Here is a 20,299-nt window from a genome sequence, read left to right as displayed (position 1 = left end):
AAAGAAATTAATTATATAAAGAATAGCTAATAATGCACTTCAGCGCGCCATCTCGGATTCAACTATTTAACTATAACTATGATTGAATCTCAATGCCAACTTTATCCTATAGAAAGGGCTGTCTTTAGGGTTTTCCCGACAATTATTCGAATTTTTCTCGCCGTTAAAACCATCCTTGGACTTTATCAAACATTTTAAAAAAGGAATTGGCTAAATTGGTCAAGGCGTTGTTGAGTTATGCTCTTACCAACACATTTTGCGATTCACTTTTATATTATAGATTTACACATTGAAAATGACACTAAGCGGTAACAATTAACATATTATTACAGATAATAACTTTACTTAATCTTCAAAAGTTAATTTAAGTGACAATTTCTTTATAATTTTAAAATCTCACAGCGCCATCTATTGCAAATAGTTAAGAAACATTACAGACGGATATATGACAGCCATGAAGTGTTAACCAAATTTCAATGCACGTAGACAAAAGTATATATTAAATTGCCGTTTTTAAATACAATTAAAATAATCTTGATGTAACAGATTTGAAAATGTACAAACATCTTGTCGTCATACAGGAAACGTGCAGATGTGTGTATTCATTTACTCGTGCCTCTCTCAAAGAATGCAAATCTTCTCTGCGGTCGTGACTCATGCCTGCTGCAAATTCTAATCTAATGTTTGCATGTTAATTACTTATTATTCGCGAACGGCATGTTGGATGCTGCATGTGGAAATGCTTTCTTATTAAGGACATCAGCGTTTAAAAATCGTTTCATGCATTGCACATGACACTCACTCGTTTTTATTCTGTATGCAATCGTTCATGTTCTGCGTGTGTAACTGTTTCCGTCAAAACGTCAAATTGCAAATTATGTTTTTCATTCAATGTTCAGTATCATTATTGTTATTATCATGATTATTATTGGTAATACGCAGAGGTTGAATGAAAAAGTGTTAGGAAAGTGTGTGCGATGTTCTCGGAGCTTCTTCCTACACACGATGTGGCCATCTTGAGTCGCGGTGCGAGGACAAACGACAAAAACGTGTGATGCACTCGTGCAACCACGCAACTACCGTTTTTGTCCTACTAATTTTCAATTATGCATTTCTAGCGCTCATGCACGTCGCCGTGTGCGCTTCGTTAGTGTTGCCTTAATTGGGCACATCGTGAAAATAAATAAGTTTTGAAATTTGAAGATTTTAAAGGTTTTGAAAGTGTTGGAAAGTTAATTTCGTCATTTATTGCTTAAAAACAGTTAAAAATCTTAATTTTTAACTCATTTTGAGTCAATACAAGTCTAAATCAAATAAAATTTGCAAAATTTTAGCAAAACTATTGGTACAAAACACTTTTTTGGCGTTTTTCGCAAAATGGCCGCTAATTTCAAGTCAATACCTTGATTTTAGCCATAAAATCTATCTTAAAATGATAAACCTTCATTTTTCACATATTTTGAGTCAATACAAGTCTAAATCAAATTAAATTTGCAAAATTTTACCAAAATTATTGGTACAAAACACTTTTTTGGTGTTTTTCGCAAAATGGCCGCTAATTTCAAGTCAATACCTTGGCTTTAGCCATAAAATCTATCTTAAAATGATAAACCTTCATTTTTCACATATTTTGAGTCAATACAAGTCTAAATAAAATTAAATTATCAAAATTAAATCAAAATTATTGGTACAAAACACTTTTTTGGCGTTTTTTGCAAAATGGCCTCTAATTTCAGGTCAATACCTTGATTTTAGCCATAAAATCTATCTTAAAATGATAAACCTTCATTTTTCACATATTTTGAGTCAATACAAGTCTAAATCAAATTAAATTTTCAAAATTACATCAAAATTATTGGTACAAAACACTTTTTTGGCGTTTTTCGCAAAATGACCGCTAATTTCAAGTCAATACCATTATAAAAATCATTAAATCCGTCTCAAAATAATAAATCTATGTGTTTACGATGTTTTCGAGTTACCACATTAGGTCAGAAATTTAATTTCTTCATTTATTGCTTTAAAATGTCCAAAAAAACATAATTTTTGACAAACTTTGCATCAATAAAGGTCTAAATCATTTTTTTTTCTCTAATTTTATTAAAATTAATGGTACTAAACATAACTTTGGCGTTTTTATGAATTTACAACTTACTATAACCAATATCCTCAAAATGGCCGCGGGTTTTAAATTACAACGCCATGATTGAACCCACCTCGAAATGATAAACCTATGTGTTTGGCGATGTGTTCGAGTTACCACGTTACCACGTTCACCACAAGCATCGACATGCAGATATACTCGCGCTCGTGCTCGTAGATAAATACCGTTACTCATTGACCGATTTAACTCCACCATCCTGACCTACACACGCCGCTCGACGCTTCCTCGGCTTGCATCGTCTGCCGAAGCGGATGTACTCGTACATACACACAACATGCCGGTTCCAATACAAAAATAAAGCAAAACAATGGGAAACTAGGTCTCAAGTGAGGTTAGGCTGCAGAAGGCGTGGTGAATACATAAAATGCATCTGAATTGCAGTGAATTACAATTGTTTCTATCTTTGTGATATATTCAGATGACATTTAAGTGTTTTAGTCGTTTTAATGATTTTCGTAACAAAGACGTGATTGTTACACTTTTAACTTTATTCTACTTTACTCCACACGTCTGTTTTGAGTTTGAGATGAGTGTAAGTCACTTATACTTGTTACTTTTTGTTTAATGAATGTTTTGCGCGTGCGTGCACGATTTATCGCTCGGCTGCCTTCCAACCTAGTCTAATTCTTAAACTTTTCTATTTCACAACACCAAACCGCATGAGTGTTTGAGTAAATAACATTTATTAACACATGGTGCGTCAAATGAAGAAGAACAAACAAATTACGAGTGTGAAAAATATTGAGGTTAGAAAAGCGCCGTTAATGTTAAACACTCATTGAATTTACTTTAAAAAAAAACACACAAATATAATGTATGTACATGAAATTAGCAACTTTGCACACAATTACGCGCATATTTTATTCAAATGCAATTAAACGGCATGAAATCGTTGTGTACATTCTGCAATTACCATTACATTAGATTACCGCTATGTGCAGCTGTATCTAAACTTTCTTTATCGCTTTTTATCGTGGCGAATGCACATTGTCTTCATATTCTTTATAAATTTCTTTTTTAATTCGCCAGCGGCTATTTTTTAATCGTATTACAAGCTCATTATGTAAATATTATCACGGCGTAATTTATTACTTGCTAAATTAGACAATTTCACTTATTAATTAGAAAAGTACTTGTAATTAAACCTGGTTAATGAAAAAAGAAAAATTATTGCTGCCTTTCAAAGAAAATTAAAAGTTTTTAAGTTTTATTATCCTGTTAATGATTATATTATCTGTTGATAATCTTATTCTATTGTTTCGAATGCGCTTGCGCCTGTCACTGAGCTTTGACGTGCGTTATCTAATAGACTTTCTTATTGCTTGAATGGTGTTGGCGCGCATTCATCGGTTTCGTTCACGATTCGCGTAGAATAAAATGTGTCACGTTTTAATGCGTTGCATGCGAATTTGTAGTTTCTGCAGTTGTGCTGATTGGCGAGTGCCAATTCAATTGTGGATGACGTGCGTTATCGGTTACTTTCATGTTGGAAACGATTGCTTTCAAATCCAAGACCGCAAATTACTTCGTAATCCACCGCAAGTTGAAGAATTGAAGGTTTCTTGAAACAACTTTCGGGAAGAAAATTGACTTTCAGTGTTAATTTAAGAGCAATTTATCTTTAATTTTCTTGAAAATAATAAGATATTTAGACAATAAACTAGCTTTTGTTAGAAAAATAAAAATTATGTTTCTTTTGTAATTTTTTTAATTAAAACGGAAGAAAATTGACTTTCAGAGTCAATTTAAGAGATGTTTAACTTTGATTTTTTTGAAAATAATAAGATATTTAGGTAATAAATCATTTCTTGTCTGAAATGTTGAAAATAAGTTTTTTTGTAACTTTTCAAATTAAAACTTTGAAATTATAAAACACTAATGGTTTTAATGATTGATAATCTCGTTTGTCATGTGCGTAGTAATTTTTCAAATCACTTTGTTTCCTATCATCAACCAAGAAAATAAAAAGTAATTTCACTGCACGCAAAAGAAAACACTACTCATTAATTACACATTAATGTTAGACTTGAATGAAGTTTTCATGAACACGCTAAACATTATCAACGCGTGGATGCATCACCATTTTGTAATAAACGCTTTCGGATGAATTAATAATGTAATTAATTTTACATTAAACTGTTAATTAAAAGAAATAAAAAAAATAAACATTTACTTACTTAGAATAAAAAATATTTCAACAATTAAAATTAAAAAAATGAATGTTTTATTGTGATTATTCATTGATTTCAAGGTAAAAACCATAAAATATAAAATTTCAAAGATTTATTAATTTGTTAATTGTTAAATCTTCATTATAAGATGCCAAATGTATTTTTGAAAATTACGTAGAATACTAATTCGCCAAAAGAAGAAACAACAATACATCTAATAACATAATAACATTTGAAACACACAAATAACAATCGTAACATCGTGGCATTCTTGGTAATCTCAGAATCTGAGAAAATGACTTAAGTAATACAATCGAGTGTTGAGGACATTGTTTCCAAATGTTTAAATATTTATAACTTGCGCGATGATTTAATATTTGCTTGGTAATTATTTACGTCGAATCAGGTAGAATATAAAATTTGTAATGGTGTTAAACACAAAAGTTCATTGTTCCTTAAAAGTGTATTTAATGAAATTAATTTCCATTCGTTTAAAAATAACTAAATAAATTTACACATGATAATATAATAATATTCAATACTTACAAATTAATATATTGTCCGTGTTTTTAATTTTTATCACTTTTAATCACTTTATTCACTCTGTCACTTGATAATAAAACACATTTTATTAAATTTTTGAATAAAGTTTTGAGTAAAAAGCAGCGTGAGCTTAAAATGTGTGCGCGACTTCTTTGAGTCTTCGTTTCTTCGTTGCGCCGTGGCCGACTGAACCAGACTGAGCTCTCTGCGCAGACCGACTTCTCCGGTTGCTGTTGAGGTCCCGAAGACGGCGGCACGGCGGCAAACTCTACCTCAACCATAAAAACTTTACCACGCTTTGCACCAAGCTACAGGCAACACATCTCGACACCCAGTCGAAGACGGATCCATACCATTGAATTCCATGCAAACAAGAAACCAGTTGACAAACATATGGTGATTTGATGATCATGGTATGAATAATTTATAAATTTGTTGAAAAAGTATATCAAGAGGTAAAAAACATGGAGACACATTTATAACCATTGTTTTTCAAGTGATAAATTTTAACAAAAATATTTATAAAAATTAAATTTTCGCTAAAATATTTCTCATTAATTAATAATATCTTTATACGGTTATTTTATGTTCATTGCAGATTACACATGTTTGCTTTAAATTGGGGACATGTCAAATTTATATCTTTCATGACTCAACGCTTCACGGCTTATTTGCATATTTTCTCTTTTATTGATTTTTATTTTCAACTTAATAAAATGTTTTTAAATGTTAAAAAATCACCTCTATAAAAGATAAATTATTTTCCTTTTGCTTCGTAAAAACATCTGTTTTTCTAATGATAAATTTCTCTATTTCTTAAGTTGATTTCATTTTTTTTTTGCTTCTAATAACTTTTTATGATCTGTGCAGAATATTCTCAGTTTCCGTTATTATTTATTAACTGTGTTTAATTCCAATTCCAACGACTTTTTGGTCACTTCTGTGCTTCCGTTTGAAATGCCCATTCTTCACAGTGCATAATAATAAATACGCTACTTCTTCGCTTCTTGTTCTTGCGCGTCATGCACTAATGGCAACCATTCTCTCCACGGCATCGCGCCGCGTTTTTCGGTAATATTTTCATGCTCGGCTTGGCATAGCCCGAACGCGGTAACTTCTTATCTCGCTTTGAGCTGCCGCTACCGATGCAGAGAGGAAACTTCTACCGAAACGGGAATATATATGACTAGCTTTAACCCGCGGCTTCGCTCGCGTTGAATCCATCAAATAAATATTAGAAATCATTATACATAGTTGAAACGGATTGATAGAAAGAATGTATATTTTACTGCTTGGCTAGGATTATCTATGTGAAAAAATTACTACATGCAATAAAGTTTTAAATTTTAGATAGAATGCTAGATGGCGTTAAAGTAGTCAATTAGCCAGATGCAGAGGTATTATTGGCTAAACAATTTCTTTATTTTATTTAAAAAAATATTTTTTTTATTAAATAAAAAAGTAGCCTATAACCATTCGGGGACCACTAAGAATATGTGTACGGATTTGATGTTGTCGTACCTGTCGGTAATACAGTGTGATGGTACTATAGTACTTAGGTGTGAGCTTCATTGCTGGAATGCTAGATGGCGTTAAAGTAGTCAAATAACCAGATGCAGTGGTATTAGTGACTAAACAATTTCTTTATTTTATTTTAAAAAATAATTATTTTTATTAAATAAAAAGTAGCCTATAACCTATCGGGGACCACTAAGAATATGTGTACAAATTTTCATGATGATCTGTTAAGTAGTTTTTGCGTGAAAGCACGATAAACTTCAGGACATACGCATTTATAATATTAGTAAGGATTTGAGCATTCGATGAATGAAACAATATGAAATCAAAAAAACAACGAAGATCATCGAAGAATGAAAGAAATAATAAGCGCGCTTTGTTCGGTGGCTGCATAGAGAATAAGAATAATACAAACGAACGGTGCTTTTATTTATCGTGCTTATTATCAGTGTATTCATTGATTTGCACGTTTTGCAAACGATCTACATTTTGCACAAATTAGTTTCAAAGTAAAGAGTTGCGGGGACTTCATCATCGGTGAAAGTGTGTGTAAAGATAAAATTTTGTAGTTTTATAAACAAGTATAGGCAACTAAATATACACAGCAGTTACAAGAACATGGAGGATATTATCCTGTATCTCGTTCTTGAATTTGAAAATTTAAACTGATAAGCAGGTTTCCATAAAATGCGTAATATTGGATGATTCTAGAAAGATTCATGTTCTCGCATACAAGTATGAATCAGCTCCAATTTTCTAATAAAATAACTATTCTCTGAAATTTTTAGGTTTACACAATTTAACTTTTGCAACTTTTATACACTTTCAATGCGTCTGGCAGGATGATAGAACCGACCAAACTGTCTGGCGTGCTGGAAAACACAGTTTCATAGCTCTCTGCATAATGTGTATCAAATTCAGCTTTCCTAATATAACGAAAGTAAAAAAGTTCAAAAATATTATAGTTTAGGGGTGTCTGGCTAGGGTTGGAACCATACCAGGTGACTGGCAATGAGCAGCGCATGTTATAATAATGTTACGAACAAAATATGCAAAAATGGAGTTTGCTAAAATAACGAAACATAGGTCATCAAGTGTACATCTTTGTTAGCTGTTAACTGCCAAAGGAACCACGATCCAGGTTTCATAATTGGGGATCGTTCTTACCTGTGTTGGAGAAACACATGGACAAAATTTCATCTTTCCTAAAATGACGAAAGTCTGGCCGTCACTGGCTCTCGCTCTATAAGTCCTAAATATATATATTTTTTATTATTAAAACAATTGCCATTGTATCTGTTGCCAAGGATAATGCTCATTTTGATTACAACTGACCCAACTGACGTCTCACAAATTCTATTTCTACTTATATACTCTATTCTCTCATTCAGCTCCCATCATGAATATGAATGAAAACCAACTCGACGATGGTCCCTCGTGCATCCCACTCGGAGTCCAAATGGAGCAGATGCTGCGCAATGCCATCACAATGACAGAAATGGGCATGGACATGAAGGAGCGCCTAGTACAAGGCGACAAATACATATGCTATCTCCGCACAGTCACCCTCCGTGCAACTAAAAATCTGCATAGCCTGCAGCACACCTGCAACCAATTCCTTACAATGGCACATCGTTTAGTCACAAACGGAATCACAGTCCTTGAACATTCCGCAAACTCAGAGTATAACACCATCAACACCAAACTGGAATATGAAAAACTCTTACAGATAATTGAGAAGGAACTGTGTGAGACTGATGAACAAGATTCAGACTCAGAGACAACTTTTGCAACAAACACACATGAAAAAATTAAGTATTTAGAAGCGAGGCAAAAAATAGCTGAAAACGCGCCATCTTTACATCATTCATGCAGTGTAAAAAGCGTAAAGAGTGATGTCGATGAGAAATACCCCGAAAATTGGTCGAGGGATTCATTGATTGACTTAAACAACGTAGTTAACCTACCTCCAGTTCCTGAAGACATCTTCACTTGCTTTAATAGTAAACAACCGACGCGGACTTCCAGTTTAAGCAGTCTTAAAGGAATGCGCAAAGTGAAATTATTCTTACAGAGAGCCGCAAGTAATTCCGATGATGAAGATAGCAGCGACTTGGATGATACTCACGATATAATAGTAACTAGACTTGTCCTTATTATACAATTTCATCACTTTATTAATCAACAGGGTGACAACGATATCTGCGAAAAGTCCAACAAGAAGTTATGCAACATCACAGAGGAAAGTCATCAGGAATAAAATACAAACCTTAAACTTACATCTAATTCCCATCATTTCCATATACATTAGATACATAAATAAAATAAACATGGAGTGTAGTTGAATGTTATTAATCGAGAGAATCGTTGAAATTCAAGTCCAGCGTTGGCACCACTCTAGTGCGGAAAACCGCGCGAATCAGTGCTGCCAACACATTGATGGTAATATATCCCATGATAAAACAGCTCCATCCAAATTGCATCCACACAGACAACAAAGTACCCAAAGCAAGGAAACTCAGTAAGCTTTTATTTGCAAACTTGCGGAAGCTCACGCGTGGAGGAAGGTGGTACATCACGCGTCGTGATGAACCATGAGACTTCTCGAATTTGAACGCTTGCATTGGATCCTGCAGGAAGTTCGAAACAAAACGGCCGCAGAAACCATGATTGTAGTACCATCGTGATAAATGATTTCCATACTGAAATTAGGAAATACATAAGCAGGTTTGTATTTAATAAGTAAATTGTTAAAAAATACCTGTTGGTTGATGTTACAAGCAAAAACATAAAGTAATCGAACTAAAAACGCGATTTCATAGCTGCGAATAGGAATTAAGTCAGGATCGCCTTCGTATTTCATGTTTTTCAGTCGCTCCTTCACTTTGGTCGGTGTTAAAATGGTCGCATATGAATTATCCTGCATTATCGTATCTTCTCTAGACAATTCGTGGACTTTCTCCGGTGTTACATCAAAATTATGAAACTAAAGTCATTAAAAATAAAATAACTGCATAAAAATGATGGTTTATACATACATCTTTAATCTGAAACATTTCTATTAGAAAATCAGCGCTGCTTTTCAAAAACACAGGCGCCTTTAGTCTATCCTGCAGGGAAATCTCATCCTGACTTGGCAGCGGACCAAAGAAAAAGCTCCACAAACCATTGTCATTCTTTTGTGCAGTTTTACACTCTTCCAACAACGCCACAGCTTTAATTTCGCTGGATTTTGTGAGTTTTAATAATTCATACACTTCAGCAGCAGTTTGCGTTATAAACATTGGCTTATAACAAAAATTCGGTCCTTCTAGTTCATAGATCTTTTGCCGTACAAGGTTCAAATACTTAGATGCAAAAGTATCGTACCCCGATCCGAAGAAATTCGCAGGATGAACATTATCAGACGAGATATCCTGCATAATATGCGTCGAGCTATAAATATCAGTCGTATTGTTTGTTGACCAGCGCGATGTTGGCGACAATGGTGGTAAAATCGACGAGTAATTCAACGTGGAATGATGTGTGGGCGAGTAGTTCTTATTCTCTACAAGACTTTCAACTTTTTTCAGCATAGACACCAAGTTCGGTTGGTTGAAAACTTTGGTGAGTCGAAATAACATTTGTGCGTTCTTTGGACTAGCCAAGTCAATTCTTGCGAATCTGGGTAACAACTGTTGCAGTATCACGATGTAAACCAATAAATTCTCGGCGATAAACTGAATATAAGTGTTTTCATCAGCATATTTCACGGTTTCATCTGGAGGTGAAGATGAGGCAGGAATCATTTTATAAATTCCACCACTAAAAATGTTTTAATTAATTTTTAAACTTTTAAACCTTAAATGGATTTATAACTAACCCTTCATTGTATGTATCATGTGCGTATCTCCAGGGCTGTATGAAACTCAACCATAGTTCCAAAACAAGCCGGAAAGATTCATCCAGTGGCCAACGATGCAATAAATTTCGCAGGAAAACATACATACGTGATTGCATCATCGGTAAAGTGTGCTTTTTAAGTTCTCCGAGTGAACTGTTATCTTCTTTTGCTGTAGATGAAAATGCGTGTAAATGCTTTACAACAACACGGATTATTCTTATGTAGTCTCCACTTGGTAGTTCCGGATACTAATAAAAAAACAATTCAATTATAAATAATTTCGCATTAAAACTGTGTAACTTACATTAGTAGCAGTTGATAAATTATTGTACTGTGAGCAAACTTGATCATTACTCAACCACAAGTCAATAATCGCCATGAGAATGGTTTCACTCCTCCAGATTTCATTGCGTGGATGTTTTTCGATGTGTTGATGCATCACTTTCATATCGTTGATGTGCGGATCACCGAATAAATTTTGTTTCAATAAAGTACTTTGTTTATAAGGTCTAAAAATTACAATTATTATAAAGTATTGTAAGTTTCAATAATTAAAAAAAAACTTACTTGAAAACATGTTGGGTTGATTGAATTGGGTTCTTTCCATGATAGAATGTTATCACTGGAAGAATTGGTACATTCAGTGATGTAGGGAAGAAATGTAAGAGATATTCAGAACATAAGTTATAGTAAACTGTATTCCAATGCTCTTCACTAAGAACTCTTTGATGGCATGGGTTAATCAAGTGGTAAACAAAGTGAAATATGTAATAATCAAATGGATCTAAAAACACATTGAAATAAAATTAAGTTTTGTGTAAAGTAATATATCTTACTTAATAATAATGAAACTAATTGCCTTCCAGACTGATGATTTGTATACTGAATAATCTCATTATAGAATGGATTAACATTTGACCCTTCAAGCATCAGTCTCACTTTAGTCTACAAAAAAAAAAAAAAACAATTAAAATATGTTCATATAATTGTAACATACACAAAATGATAAACTTACAGGCAAATAAGCCAAACTAAAATCATATTTGATTGTAATATCATGCAGCAGAATATAAATCTGTTTAAACAAAACTCCTTCAGGTTTTAGAAAATTCATTATGCTGTTATATTCTGTGGTGTGAGTTTCTGCATGGATTTTTCTTAGATTCCAATGAAAAGTACCATGTGGACCAAAAATATTATCCACTAGGATTGGAAATATGGTTTGTAGGTCTTGCTTGGTAGCTCTTTCAAAGAGCAAAGTTAATTCTGCACATCTTGTATCTGGTCTGAGTAATGCATTACTCATTTGACTCTAAAATAATTATTTTAATAAAATTGCATAAATTTACAGATAATTATATACATACCAAGATACTATCTGATTCAAATGAAGGTAAAGCACTCATCATATTAATATTATTCATCATTATGTAAGGATGAACGTGTTTTAACACTTTTTTAAAGAGAAATATAACCAATTCTAACTGATCTTTGCGGCAGATGTTTGTTTACGCATAACCTGCGAATTCAAATGCAAAAATCTAGGGAATTTAATGCGTGTGAAAATGTCATAATTTAAACTTAAACTACGTAAAACTAATATTAAAAATACTTTATATTTTAGAAACATAAATTCTCTTCTTAGTTTATATAAATATCTATTATGAAAATAGTTTTATACTTCGATCAAATATTTTTTAAATACAAATTTACATCCACAGTAATTTTTCTAGTAACATCACGTAACCTCACACGTTCGTCAATTCATTGCACGTGTTTTTAAACTGCGTGCTTGTTTTGTGTGATAATCATCAATTTAATAATTAAATAAGTGCAAAACACGCAGTAAAACAATGGGAAATCGCAAAAAGAAGGTAAATTTAACCATTAATAGTATTATAAATCACTAAAACTATATTAATTATAAATCTATTTATTCCAATATTCAGTATGCGACTGGCGAGGGCGCACAATTCATAAGCCGTCGCGCTGCCCTCAGAAAACTTCAACTCTCCTTGAATAACTTCCGACGACTATGCATCATCAAAGGAATTTACCCACGCGAGCCCAGGAACCGCAAGCGTGCGCAAAAAGGCTCCACTGCAATCCAAACTTTATACCACATCAAAGACATCCAGTTTCTGATGCACGAACCAATCATCTGGAAATTCCGCGATTATAAAATCTTCAACAGGAAAATCAGCAGAGCCAGAAGCATCAAGGACTTTGAAACAATGAAGAGATATCTGAGCAATCATCCAACAATCAAGCTGGATCACATTGTCAAAGAAAGATATCCCACATTTATAGATGCCATCCAAGATTTAGATGATTGTTTGACTCTGTGCTTCTTATTCAGCACTTTCCCATCATTGGCACATGTGCCAAGAGATCAGAGTGACATGTGTAGAAGACTCACAATTGAATTCTTGCATTATGTGATTGAAGCGAAAGCTTTAAGGAAAGTTTTTGTTTCAATCAAGGGATATTACTATCAGGCTGAGATTAAGGGTCAGACTGTCACTTGGATTGTCCCACATCACTTCTCTTTTGAACCCCAACACAAATCTGATGTGGATTTTAAAGTAATGTCTACTTTCGTTGAGTTTTACGTTGTACTTCTTGGTTTTGTCAATTTCCGCCTGTATCACACTTTAAACTTGTACTATCCGCCGAAATTCAATGCTATTGAACAAGGAAGTTCGGAAAAATCCCTAGTAGATGAAGATGTGTTTGTTGCAGAGAGAGTAGCTGCTCTTAACTGCGGAATAAGTAAAACAAGCACTGGGGAAGCAGAAGAAGAAATTGAGATTGACAATTTTTCAAATGAAGATGATCCGGAAAAACTAGAAGAACTCCGAAAAGAAGCAGATTCTATAAGAAATTTAAAAACATTATTCAAAGGATTAAAGTTTTACTTGAATAGAGAAGTGCCTAGGGAACCATTAGTCTTCTTGATAAGGTGTTTCGGCGGAGAAGTATCATGGGATAAGAGTTTATTCGTCGGGAGTACATTTGAAGAAACAGACGAGACGATAACACATCAGATTGTCGACAGACCGTCAATGGACAAACAATACATAAGCAGATATTATGTTCAACCACAATGGTTGTTTGATTCGGTGAATGCCCGGCAATTATTACCAGTGAATAAATATTTCATTGGAGCTGTGCTGCCACCACATTTATCACCATTTGTTGATAAAGACAGAGATCAGAGTTACATTCCTCCGGAAGAGAAAGCTTTGTATGATCCTGCTCTTCTAGAAGAAATGCACAAACAAGATCAGGGCGAAAATGAGTCGGAAGATGAAGAAAACACTGAAAAAATTGATGAAGGTATTGATGACGACAATGAAGACGATGATGATGATGATGAAGAACAAGAAGAGGAAGATGTAAAACCACACAAAAAGAAACTAAGCGTTAAGGCAGGTGAAGTCGTCAAAGAAGTTCCATGGGCAAAGAAACTCCAAGAAAAAGATGAATTCAAGTTACGCGAGAAAATGATTAAAGGTAAACATCGCAAACTATACAAGAGCATGATGCGAGGTAAACAAGACCGCGCTAAAGAAGCATGGTTGCTCAAAAAGAAACGTAAACTTCATGATGAAATGCAAAAAGCTGAGAAGAAGACTAAAAAAGCCACGAAATCTACAAGCTAGGCGAGTAACTCGGATGATAAATCTGTATTTTTAAATAAAATACAAAACTATTCATTAAATATACAAATATTAAAATATTGTCAAAGAATGCTTGACACATTGCACCCTAAAAAATATCAACAATCCATCAAAATCGATCAGGAATTAATTCTAGACGCGGCTGTATTTCTGTTACCGTATTAGTTTATTCCTCGGTGTCGCTCTCGTCGCTGTCCTCATCCAGTTCGGGCATGGGAAAGCGTAGAATAGCGGCGACACCGGTGAGTTGCTCCAGCTGCTCGCCGGATAGATGCATGCTGGAGAAGATTTTCACATCGCCGCCAGCCTCGCGGACTGAATCAACCAGTTGGACGTATTCTTTGCGCAGCGGGACATTACTGCATCGGAAGAGGCTGTCGGTGATGAGAAGTGTTTCGATCGCTTGCGCTGCGCTCGCTTTTTCGACATGACGCTTGCCGTAGAAGGCTTTCGCTGGCTCGCATTGCAGTGTTGTGTAGAAAGCGTCCAGCACCTTCACTTCGCCCGCTGCTTTAGTATCGGCAATTTTTGATATGACTCCGGTGTCTTGCAGTATTTCTAAGAATATTTGATTTTTTTATGGTTTATTATGGTTTTAAGCGGTAAAAAGAAATTAATTTACCTTGGAGTGAATGTTTGAAGCCTGAACTTGAATGTACAAGCATAAATTTACTTCTGTTTTCAAGCAGCACTTTGTTATCGGTCTTGATGGCCATTTGAATCATGTAGTCGAAGAATTGATCACGAACGAAGCCAGGTGACGCGACTAGCACACATTTCACAACGTCGAAGTTGATGTGGCGCAGGATGGCTTGAATAACAGTGTCGTAAAACTTTGCTAAACCCTAAAAACATCAATTGTAAGCAAGTATGACTTTTACAACCGAATTCGAGCTTACTTTTCGTGTTGTTGAACAAAACCTTTGCGTTTTCGTGGAATAGACACATCAATCTTGGCGCGAACGAGCGTCATACTCGAGGTGATCAAACAAACGTGTGCTAAACCATCCTGCATGATAATAGCTGCCACATCGGCGCTCTGTGTGGGATCACAAGCCATATCAACACGCTCCAGCGCCACCGAATCCCACTCGGGTTTACGAAGGGAGAATTTCCGATTTAGTTCCAGATCCAACGTGTGATATGCACCCATTTTCACGTACTGATTCTCTTCGATGTTGCGCCCTTTGAGGCGCAGCATACACGCCTGTGTGTCAAAGTCGATATTCTCCACTGAAATCGTCAACATCGTGCGCACGCGACTTGAAGATGAGGAGCCTGTCGTTGATTCTGTCTGCACTTTGCGGACGGTGGACGCTCGCACCGAATCACCTTCTGAGATGAGATTATATGCATGCCACATGTCCTCTGGCTCTTCAGGGATAAGCCCAATGTCCCTATCAAAAGCATAAAAATATAAAATTTATTTAAAAAATTATTAAAAGTAGTAAATAAAAATATTATGTGTAAGTTTTTCAAACAAAACAAATGAATATTGTTTCAAGTGTATAATTTCAGTTTGTGATTAATGACTAGTATAACTGAGCATGTGAACTAACCTACAAAGTTAAATTTTAAGGTTTTAGATGCTTACCCGCCGCCCTCGCGATCGACATTCTTGTAAACGAGTTTCATTTCGATGGTTTTCTGTGCATCTTGCGATTATGGCAGCGAATCAATTTAGCAACGCGTCGCGATAACATATTACGTGCGATACTGCGAAAGGATTTTGATAAAAGCGAGCCAACTTTGACAACTCGCGCACTTGTATTGCATACGCAGAGGTCACGTGGCGGTTTACAGATGGCGCCACCACACGCAACAATATACCGAGAGCAACAAAACCTTTGCAGAAAGTAAAACTTGTTTTTTAAATTAATTTACAGTAGTTTAAAGTTATTACGTAGATAATTGGTATTTATACGAAATAAAATAGAAGTTGCAGGTAATAAAATCAGAATTGGATTAGAAATTACTTTTAATTTATCATAAAACACTCAGTTTAATAAAAAGTTTTCAAAAAATGACATTGTTGCCGATAATGTAGGTTTTTTTTATAAAAACATTCAACTCGAATTGATTTCAACATGGCAAAGCACATAATCGATGATAATATTAACTGACTCATTCAGAAATAATTAGTAACCCATGTTATCTATTGCAATGAAGTAAATTGTTGCTAATTTGCGTGTTTTTTTTTATTGCCTAGTGCACGTCGCATACGTCGTTGATGCGCATTGTTGCTGTCAGACAACACAGCTGTTTTGGCAGCGCACAACGGTTTTTCAATTTTTGAGGTTCTGTCGATTCACACAAGTCCATTCCGAATCGCTCTGAATGTAGCCGAGGGGCCGTGCGTGTTTGCCTTTTGCGTTGTGCGCCTTTTGGCACTTGTTTTTTTCCGTTTTTCCTGCGTTTTTCGCGTGACGGAACGAACGCGCGCATTTGACACGCGGACGCAGTGCGGTGAACGCTTTCAACAAGCGCGCGCGCGCGATAATAAAATTGTGTCGTGTGTGTGATAGCGGGCAAAAGTGCGAATCGGATTAATAAGGAAAAGGAAATTGCGCGCCACGCAACGGCCAGCCAGTATACGGACGCCGGTGAGTTTAATAATAAGCGCTGGGATATATTTAGAAAACGGAATTATGTCAGTAGTGGCATGAGGACAGAAAATCCGCAAATACGTGCATTATGCACGCAACATTTTCCTACACAAATTTCTTACATTACATTAATGTTTCGAATAGTTTAATATTCCAATAATTTTAAATCACTGTTATTCTTTTGTTTTTATATGAAGAAATATCAACAAAAGAGGCCATTGTTATATATCTAGTCTAGTCATCAAAGGATGAGATTAATTCGTGCTCTGATTATGCTAACATTTTCACTCCCAGCTGGAAATACAGAGTGTACAAGTATTAAATACGAACTATAGTCTATATAATCACTGTAGCATTACATCTTCTACGAAAATTTAGCGGAGCAGTTGTAGAAAACTCATTTATTACTGTTTTCTGTGTACTTCGTGGATAATTTACGGTTTTATGAGTTTATAATTGTAGTGTTCTCAATTTTACACACCTTGGTATCTGTTCTGTTTCTATTTTATTATTTTTTTATTTTGTCGGTTGGTTAAAGGTTCGCTGATGTTGCATTTCCGCGTTTCTTACAAGCATAAATGTCATTTCTTGTTGGCATAAATGTCAGACGCGAATTTTTATTCATATATTTACTAGATACTATTTACATTCGTTATCATTATGTAAAAAATTCTAGATAATATTATTTATCAGTGTTGAATCAGATATTTATGAGATATTTATGATTTTTATTCGTAAAACTGGTTTATTTTTATATTTGTTTGTACATTTGGTTGCCTATAGCACAACTCAAGCCAACAACATTTTTCGAAATAATTTTTCAAGTTTCACTCAACAAAATATGTTTTTTTTTTTGCATGATAAACATGATTTAACATTAATTTATAATTGTTTAATCACAAATTACTCATCAAAACAAAACTTTATTATAGAAACATGCTCCAATTTTCAATTTTTATTATTCACACCTCTAGAAAACGCGCAGTTAGAAACATATATTTGCATCTGTGATTACGTAAATCGTAAAGATGTAGACATGATGAGGCATGAAATATTATTGGGTATGAAGTAGGTATTTGTTAATTAAGTCGAGATGATGGGTCCAGTCGGTTCGCGTTGAGTCAGGCGGCTATTTTAAGCAAGTGTTCGATTAGAGTTGGTTCTCAACGAGGATTGTTTATGACTGTTTGGGTACAGATTCTTTTTCATTCACTTTATTCTCTAAAAACATTTCAGTATGTATAAAACGATGAAAGGTATTAAACTAATATGTATAAAATATTTTGGGGAGGTGATTAATAAAAGAAAAAGCAAAAATTATTCATGGCGAAGCATAAAGTAGAAAATTTATTACGAAATTTATAATTTTTACCAAAAATTCATCAATTACAATAAATTTTTTTTTATCATTTTTGATGTATATGTCAAAGTCGTATATTCAATTTCAATAGAGGGCGTTACAGGTTATGCATAAATCTATCTATAATATAAAAATGAATCGCAAAATCTGTTGGTAAGCGCATAACTCAACAACGCCTAGATGAATTTGCCCAATTCTTTTTAAATGTTCGTCAAAGTCCTAGGATGGTTTTACGGCGAGAAAAATTCGAATAATTGCCGGAAAACCCTACAGACAGCCCTTTTCTATAGGATAAAAGTTGGCATTGAGATTCAATCATAGTTATAGTTAGATAGTTGAATCCGAGATGGCGCGCTGATGTGCATTATTAGCAATTCTTTATATAAACAAAAATTTATTTTTTTTACCAACCAAACGAATAATTTCTATAAAAATATCTTCATCATAGTAAATAACATATATTTCCGAGCACTTTAAGAGACGTTTTCATGAAAATTTATTATTTCAATAAATTATACGATTATTTTGCTTTGATTTTGATTTCAAAAGAGAAAATATAATTTTTTTATGATGAATCTTTCAATGAAAATTCACCAGACGTCATGAACACTGCCCTATACCCAATATAAGCACACTTATGATAATTATACGGGCATGTAACAGATTTGAAATATGTGCGTGTGTTTATATGATCCAATTTCGCCATTAGTATGATGAAATTCAGCCGTGAGACCGTGACATCCCTGAAGCGAAGCACATTGCGCTGGCTTCACTGAAAAATATTTCATTTCAAACTATCTGCGATCTCTACACTCTATAGATGCGTCTTATTCATATTTAATATGCGACACTTAAGTCGCTGCCTCAATTGCAACACGCATCAAACGCCGTCCGAAAACTGTTCCACTGCTAATACAGCAACGCACGTCCTGATATATTTTAAGTAAATAATTTAGGTTAGTGTAACTCTACTATTTATCAAATTCGTGCGGTCTAAGTGTTTCTTGTGCGCTGGATCACTTCCAGGAACGCTTTCAGTTTTTTTGCTTCTTTTGCGTGCTGCGGGCATTGCACGTATTCCGAGAATGCGAAAAATGCTCGCAGACTAGGCGTCGCGACGCCGCACACGCCTGCGGGCGATCAGTTGCTATCGAAAATGGAGCGCGACAAGACGCATCGCCGCATCCTGCATACGTTCCTGCAGAATATCTCGTTTCGCTTTCATTGTGCGCCGATATTATTCGTTTGCGTCGTTTTATTAATTTAAAGATAAAAAATTCAAAACCAGCAAAAATAAAAATAAAAACATGGAGTTCCTATTATTATTACTATTTGCGGTATATTTTTATATAAAAACATAAAAAGTATAAAAATATTAATTTTTGTTTTTTGTTTCAGTTGTGCGAGATTAAAAGACTAATGCCCAATTAACGTACGCGAAACAAATCAATAATTTTTATTTAAAATTTCCCTTCTAAATTTATAACCTGTGTAAATATTGTAAATATTTTAATCATGACTGAACCGAACGCGAACGTGAATACGAATATGAATGCGAATGAGGCATCACCGGCGCCTTCACCATCTTCGCCTGTTTCGCCTACTAATGTTAATCCTAACTCACCGCCTGATAATAATAACGAAGATGCGCGTTCGGTGGCGGGTAGTGAAAAATCAACGGCTAGTTCGCGATCGGGTATACCCAAATTTGGCGGGTCCAGGTTACCGACGAAAAGTGGTGCTCCGCTGGGGATGGCTTCAGCGCATGGTGCTTCTAATACGTCGCTAGCGTCCACTTCAGGGGTTTCAAGGATTGGACGACCTTGTGCTGGACAAGCGAATAAGGCAGCTTTACCGAATGTTACACCGCCGAAAACTGGTGAGTGATTTTTATATTTTATTTTTAATTTATTTTTTAAACGTTTTTTTGATAGAAATTTAATTATTTTTTTAATTATCGCGTTTTTTTTTCTTTGATTAATTATGATTTAAAGTAGCCGGGCGAAAAAATATTGTGTGTACAACGCGTTAAAAATTATAAACACATAAATACGACGTTATTATGTGATTTAGTTATATTTTTTGTTTGTTTTATTTTTATGAGGTAAGTAAAAGTGTTTTACATTAATTTTAAATTAAAATATATTTTTTTTTTAATTTTTATTGTGAATTTAATTTGTTAACGCGTGAGCAATTTTTCTCTCCTATTCTTATTTCCTTGAAAATCCATTCGTCACCGGCATTTTTTTCTCTTTGATATTTTGCTTTCTCATTTCTTATTTTTGTTCATTTTATGAATCGTTAACATTTCGTTTATTTTCGTGCCATTTGTCACCTTCACACAATTCATACGTAGTAGAAAACAAGCGTC

General features: G+C 34.5%; 6 protein-coding genes across 7 annotated transcripts in view; 3 read left to right on the top strand and 3 right to left on the bottom strand.

Moving 5' to 3' along the window:
- The window catches only part of LOC135801713 (uncharacterized), a 5,718-nt gene extending 5,399 nt beyond the window's left edge, over positions 1–319 (top strand). The window contains exon 4 of the mRNA XM_065315215.1: positions 281–319. Coding sequence (XP_065171287.1) covers positions 281–319 — 39 coding nt within the window. The remainder of the gene's footprint in view (positions 1–280) is intronic.
- LOC135801685 (atrial natriuretic peptide-converting enzyme-like) overlaps positions 1–5,063 on the bottom strand; it is a 13,825-nt gene extending 8,762 nt beyond the window's left edge. The window contains exon 1 of the mRNA XM_065315181.1: positions 4,882–5,063. The gene's annotated coding sequence lies outside the window, so the exon portion shown is untranslated. The remainder of the gene's footprint in view (positions 1–4,881) is intronic.
- Positions 5,064–7,795: 2,732 nt separating this feature from the next.
- LOC135801686 (uncharacterized) lies at positions 7,796–8,747 on the top strand. Its single transcript, XM_065315182.1, has 2 exons — positions 7,796–8,533; positions 8,585–8,747. Exons 1-2 carry the CDS (start codon positions 7,796–7,798, stop codon positions 8,654–8,656), a joined length of 810 nt encoding a protein of 269 aa, XP_065171254.1. The 3' UTR covers positions 8,657–8,747.
- LOC135801684 (sphingomyelin phosphodiesterase 4-like) lies at positions 8,544–11,793 on the bottom strand. Of its 2 annotated transcripts, XR_010550426.1 has the most exons (10): positions 11,647–11,793; positions 11,295–11,591; positions 11,116–11,224; positions 10,847–11,063; positions 10,584–10,788; positions 10,259–10,527; positions 9,435–10,200; positions 9,158–9,382; positions 8,666–9,098; positions 8,544–8,598 (listed from the first exon to the last, which is right to left on the bottom strand). XR_010550426.1 is itself a non-coding variant. In XM_065315179.1 (9 exons), the coding sequence occupies exons 1-9, from the start codon at positions 11,704–11,706 to the stop codon at positions 8,748–8,750; spliced, it is 2,499 nt and encodes an 832-aa protein (XP_065171251.1). In that variant the 5' UTR covers positions 11,707–11,793; the 3' UTR covers positions 8,544–8,747. The 2 variants fall into 2 exon arrangements, 1 of the variants encoding a protein (XP_065171251.1); XM_065315179.1 differs by having other exon boundaries at positions 8,544–9,098.
- A 223-nt stretch (positions 11,794–12,016) lies between these two features.
- LOC135801719 (pescadillo homolog) lies at positions 12,017–14,032 on the top strand. Its single transcript, XM_065315224.1, has 2 exons — positions 12,017–12,153; positions 12,229–14,032. Exons 1-2 carry the CDS (start codon positions 12,133–12,135, stop codon positions 13,942–13,944), a joined length of 1,737 nt encoding a protein of 578 aa, XP_065171296.1. The 5' UTR covers positions 12,017–12,132; the 3' UTR covers positions 13,945–14,032.
- On the bottom strand, positions 13,954–15,742 carry LOC135801720 (protein pelota-like). The gene is given in 4 exon segments (XM_065315225.1): positions 13,954–14,520; positions 14,585–14,807; positions 14,858–15,359; positions 15,557–15,742. Coding segments are annotated over 4 exon segments (1,158 nt in total). The 5' UTR covers positions 15,598–15,742; the 3' UTR covers positions 13,954–14,128.
- Between the last annotated feature and the right edge of the window lie 4,557 nt (positions 15,743–20,299).

This window comes from Atheta coriaria, unplaced genomic scaffold (assembly GCF_025399875.1).
Source record: "Atheta coriaria isolate IRGN ID8LTWV9N9 unplaced genomic scaffold, Caltech_Dcor_3.1 hic_scaffold_12_pilon, whole genome shotgun sequence".
Lineage (NCBI taxonomy): Eukaryota > Metazoa > Arthropoda > Insecta > Coleoptera > Staphylinidae > Dalotia > Dalotia coriaria.
Note: the sequence above shows the minus strand (reverse complement) of the source record. Positions and strands in the feature narration are given on the sequence as shown.

Coding starts and splice junctions, on each gene's coding strand:
- LOC135801684 (XM_065315179.1), bottom strand. CDS start 11,706: ATGATGAATAATATTAATATGATGAGTGCTTTACCTTCATTTGAATCA. Junction 9,383..9,434: donor AAATGTTTCAGATTAAAGAT/GTATGTATAAAC, acceptor TAATGACTTTAG/TTTCATAATTTTGATGTAAC. Junction 9,099..9,157: donor CTTGTAACATCAACCAACAG/GTATTTTTTAAC, acceptor TCCTAATTTCAG/TATGGAAATCATTTATCACG.
- LOC135801686 (XM_065315182.1), top strand. CDS start 7,796: ATGAATATGAATGAAAACCAACTCGACGATGGTCCCTCGTGCATCCCA. Junction 8,534..8,584: donor ATGATACTCACGATATAATA/GTAACTAGACTT, acceptor ATTAATCAACAG/GGTGACAACGATATCTGCGA.
- LOC135801719 (XM_065315224.1), top strand. CDS start 12,133: ATGGGAAATCGCAAAAAGAAG. Junction 12,154..12,228: donor TGGGAAATCGCAAAAAGAAG/GTAAATTTAACC, acceptor TCCAATATTCAG/TATGCGACTGGCGAGGGCGC.